The sequence below is a fragment of the Pundamilia nyererei genome, unplaced genomic scaffold (genome assembly GCF_000239375.1).
Source record: "Pundamilia nyererei isolate P.nyererei 1_Seehausen unplaced genomic scaffold, PunNye1.0 scaffold00112, whole genome shotgun sequence".
Classification (NCBI taxonomy): Eukaryota; Metazoa; Chordata; class Actinopteri; order Cichliformes; family Cichlidae; genus Pundamilia; species Pundamilia nyererei.
The window spans coordinates 2,162,815-2,165,819 of NW_005187513.1; the positions used below are offsets into that span (position 1 = coordinate 2,162,815).

General features: G+C 39.2%; 1 protein-coding gene across 1 annotated transcript in view; it reads left to right on the forward strand.

The window, feature by feature from the left end:
• Nucleotides 1–3,005, forward strand: part of fes (FES proto-oncogene, tyrosine kinase) — a 25,905-nt gene that overhangs the window by 19,297 nt on the left and 3,603 nt on the right. Inside the window, exons 15-17 of the mRNA XM_013913005.1 lie at nucleotides 1,523–1,559; nucleotides 1,772–1,929; nucleotides 2,080–2,203. Coding sequence (XP_013768459.1) covers nucleotides 1,523–1,559; nucleotides 1,772–1,929; nucleotides 2,080–2,203 — 319 coding nt within the window. The remainder of the gene's footprint in view (nucleotides 1–1,522; nucleotides 1,560–1,771; nucleotides 1,930–2,079; nucleotides 2,204–3,005) is intronic.

Sequence of the window (3,005 nt, forward strand, 5' to 3'; positions counted from 1 at the left end):
GAATTACAATTGTAAGTAAGCAGCCGGGTTGATAATCAAATCAACTTACTGGATTACTCAATCAAGATTTGATTATGTATGTTCAAGTGACATCTGAACAAACCACAACGCTTCTGAGACCTAAAGCGGCTGCAAAGTGCCACATTTGAAAAAAGCCAATCACAGCATATCAGCACCAACACCTCATATCAACTGTCAGGGGCGGTGGTGGAGGGCTGATGATTTGTGCTTGGTTTACACCAACAGGGCCTGGGCTACTTGCAGTCTTTTCAAGTGCGAGGCCATCTGTCCAACACATCCCAAAATTGGGTCGTGCAACAGGTCAATGATCCCAAACACAGCAGCAAATTTACAACAGAATGGCTGAAAAGAAAAATAATCAATATTTTGCAGTGACCCAGTTAAAGTCCAGACCTCAACCACAATGAGATGCTGTGGTGGGATCTTAAGACAACTGTGCATGAACAAATGCCTACAAACCTCAGTGAACTGACGCAATGGTGCAGAACTGAGTGGCCAAGCATTCCTCCACAATGATCTGAGAGGCTGATAGCATCCTCCAGACAACAATTAGGCCAAGCTTGTAGAAACCACCTTTCTGCTAAAGGTTTCTACAAGCTACTGAATCATGGGATGTACTTGGTTTTTCACAGAAGTTCAAGGCTTCCTGTGAAAACATTTTCACAGCTCTGTTTTATTAAGCTGTGAGGACCACCACAGCTTAATAAAGAACAGTGCAAACATATATAAACCTTACAAATGCAAAACCTTACAGTTGCTTACAAATGCAACTGTCAAAACTCTTCACTGCTTAAAAAAAATTGGTGTATATATATATATATATTTTATTTTGTTTAGATGAACATTAGTCTTTAAATGTTCCTTTTTGTTGATAATGTTATAATATTCTGCCCATAAGTTTACAGGCTTAAATAAATGATTGTTAGTTTATTGTGAAGAGAAATCAGTGCTGGTGTATAGATACGTGGATTTACATTTATCAACTAGCATCTGTGTCCAATATCTCATACCTTTTAGTGGACTGAAGCGTGTATGTTCTTAACAGCATCAAAACACCATCATCACCTTTCTCACATCCGCCATGCATTTAGAATTTAAAGGAAACTGCACTCACTCCAACAATAACCAAAACTTCCCATTTGGGGAAATCTAAATTTCGGTCCACTTTAACTGATGATCAGAATTGAAACGGAAAGAAAAAAAATTCTTGCATTAGTTACAACACTTCCACTTATTTTTTGTTACAACTCGTTTCTGCTTAACCTTGGGACACGTGCAAATGTCCTTACAGTTACTGCGTCTGGTCTCAGTCCATAAAAAACAAACTATGATGTTCTCAACATCAAAGTAAGAGAATGTCTGTAAATAGTCCTCGAAATAAAATTGTAGAAGCTGGCCAGCAGACTTAAAAAAAGATGTATGTACATAGAGCTCTATATGAAAAGTATCTATGAGTTGTTTGATTGAAATACTTAATCATATCAATACTCGCTCTTCTCAGTGGTCCGTGTTGAAGACCGGAAAAGAAAGTCTGCTCAGTAGCAGGAGGATAAATGATAGTGATTTGAAGGCTATCACGAGTGAAATGGTCACAGCAAGCTCACACAAGCTACAGGCTACGTGAGCTCATAGCCCCTCTCGCCAGAGGAGGCTACCACCCTGTCATGAAACAGCTGTAGATCAACAACATCATAATACTTTCTATAAATATAGCGCATAGTGCACAGAACTGAATGTAACTGTACAGTAGACATCAGACAAGTAAACTAACAGCGGGTTACACACGCACACACCTGTCTTGTGTGTTGTCTAGGATCCTGAAGCAATACGATCACCCTAACATTGTGAAGCTTATTGGGGTGTGCACGCAGAAACAGCCCATCTACATTATCATGGAGCTCATTCAAGGTAAATGTGATCCTGTTAGACAGTCTTTATGTCTTTCAACTTGTCAACTCGGTGCCTTCAAAGATTTATTGAACCATTTTCACCACCCACTTTGTTCCTCCATCATCGTTCTCGCTCTCCGTATGTGTGTGTGTCTTTACACTTTTCAAGGTGGTGATTTTCTCTCCTTTTTGCGCACTGAGGGTCACAGTCTGATACCGAAGATGCTGGTCAAAATGACTGAAAATGTCGCATCTGGCATGGAGTACCTGGAGAGCAAAAAGTGCATTCACAGGTTGGTCAGACGATCACGCCGCTTTTATCTAATCTTTTCATCAGCCACGTGCAAATCTGTGACTTCAGCAATAAAGATTCCGCAATGCTCACTATTCATTTCCTTCACAGTTGCAGTCAGCTTAATCTTTCCTCATTGTTAACATGCCGGAATACATAATGTTTACCTCTGTGTTCGGTTTGATAATTACTACATATTAAACGTTCATTTGAAAACAGTGCAGTGTACTTTCAGCAACAACTAAAATGATGCGTCGCTCATGTACATGCAGGTGGATTTTCAGGCTTTTACTGTACACTTTACGAAGCATCACTTACCTTCCCAAGCTTTCACTTCACCTAACTGTTAACTGCACTTATCTGTAGCAGTTCCCCATATGTTGAGTAGCAGTAAAATGCTTGCCTTAAGTAAAGCTTCAGCTCAGCATCATATAAGGTGTCACACTGTAATCTCTAGAGAGATGTGCACAGAAAGATATTTAAGCAAATACAAGTTTCCAAATAAAAATAAAATCCCTTTACAATAAAAACAAATACTGTGGCTGAAAAGTACCAAAACAGAAAGGCTTAATAAAGACAGACCTACAGACATGATTCATGGCAGGAAAAATCTGCTTTACATTATTTCTTAAATGCCATAGTCCTTGATGGCCTAAGGCTCCTGCTTAGGACCTTAAAGGAGAGCCTCCTAAACCCCTTTATACTGGTAATAAGATTTATATATTTGGCAAGGCAAGTTTATTTGTATAGCACAATTCAACAACAAGGTGATTCAAAGTGCTTTACAGAGACATTAGAAACAA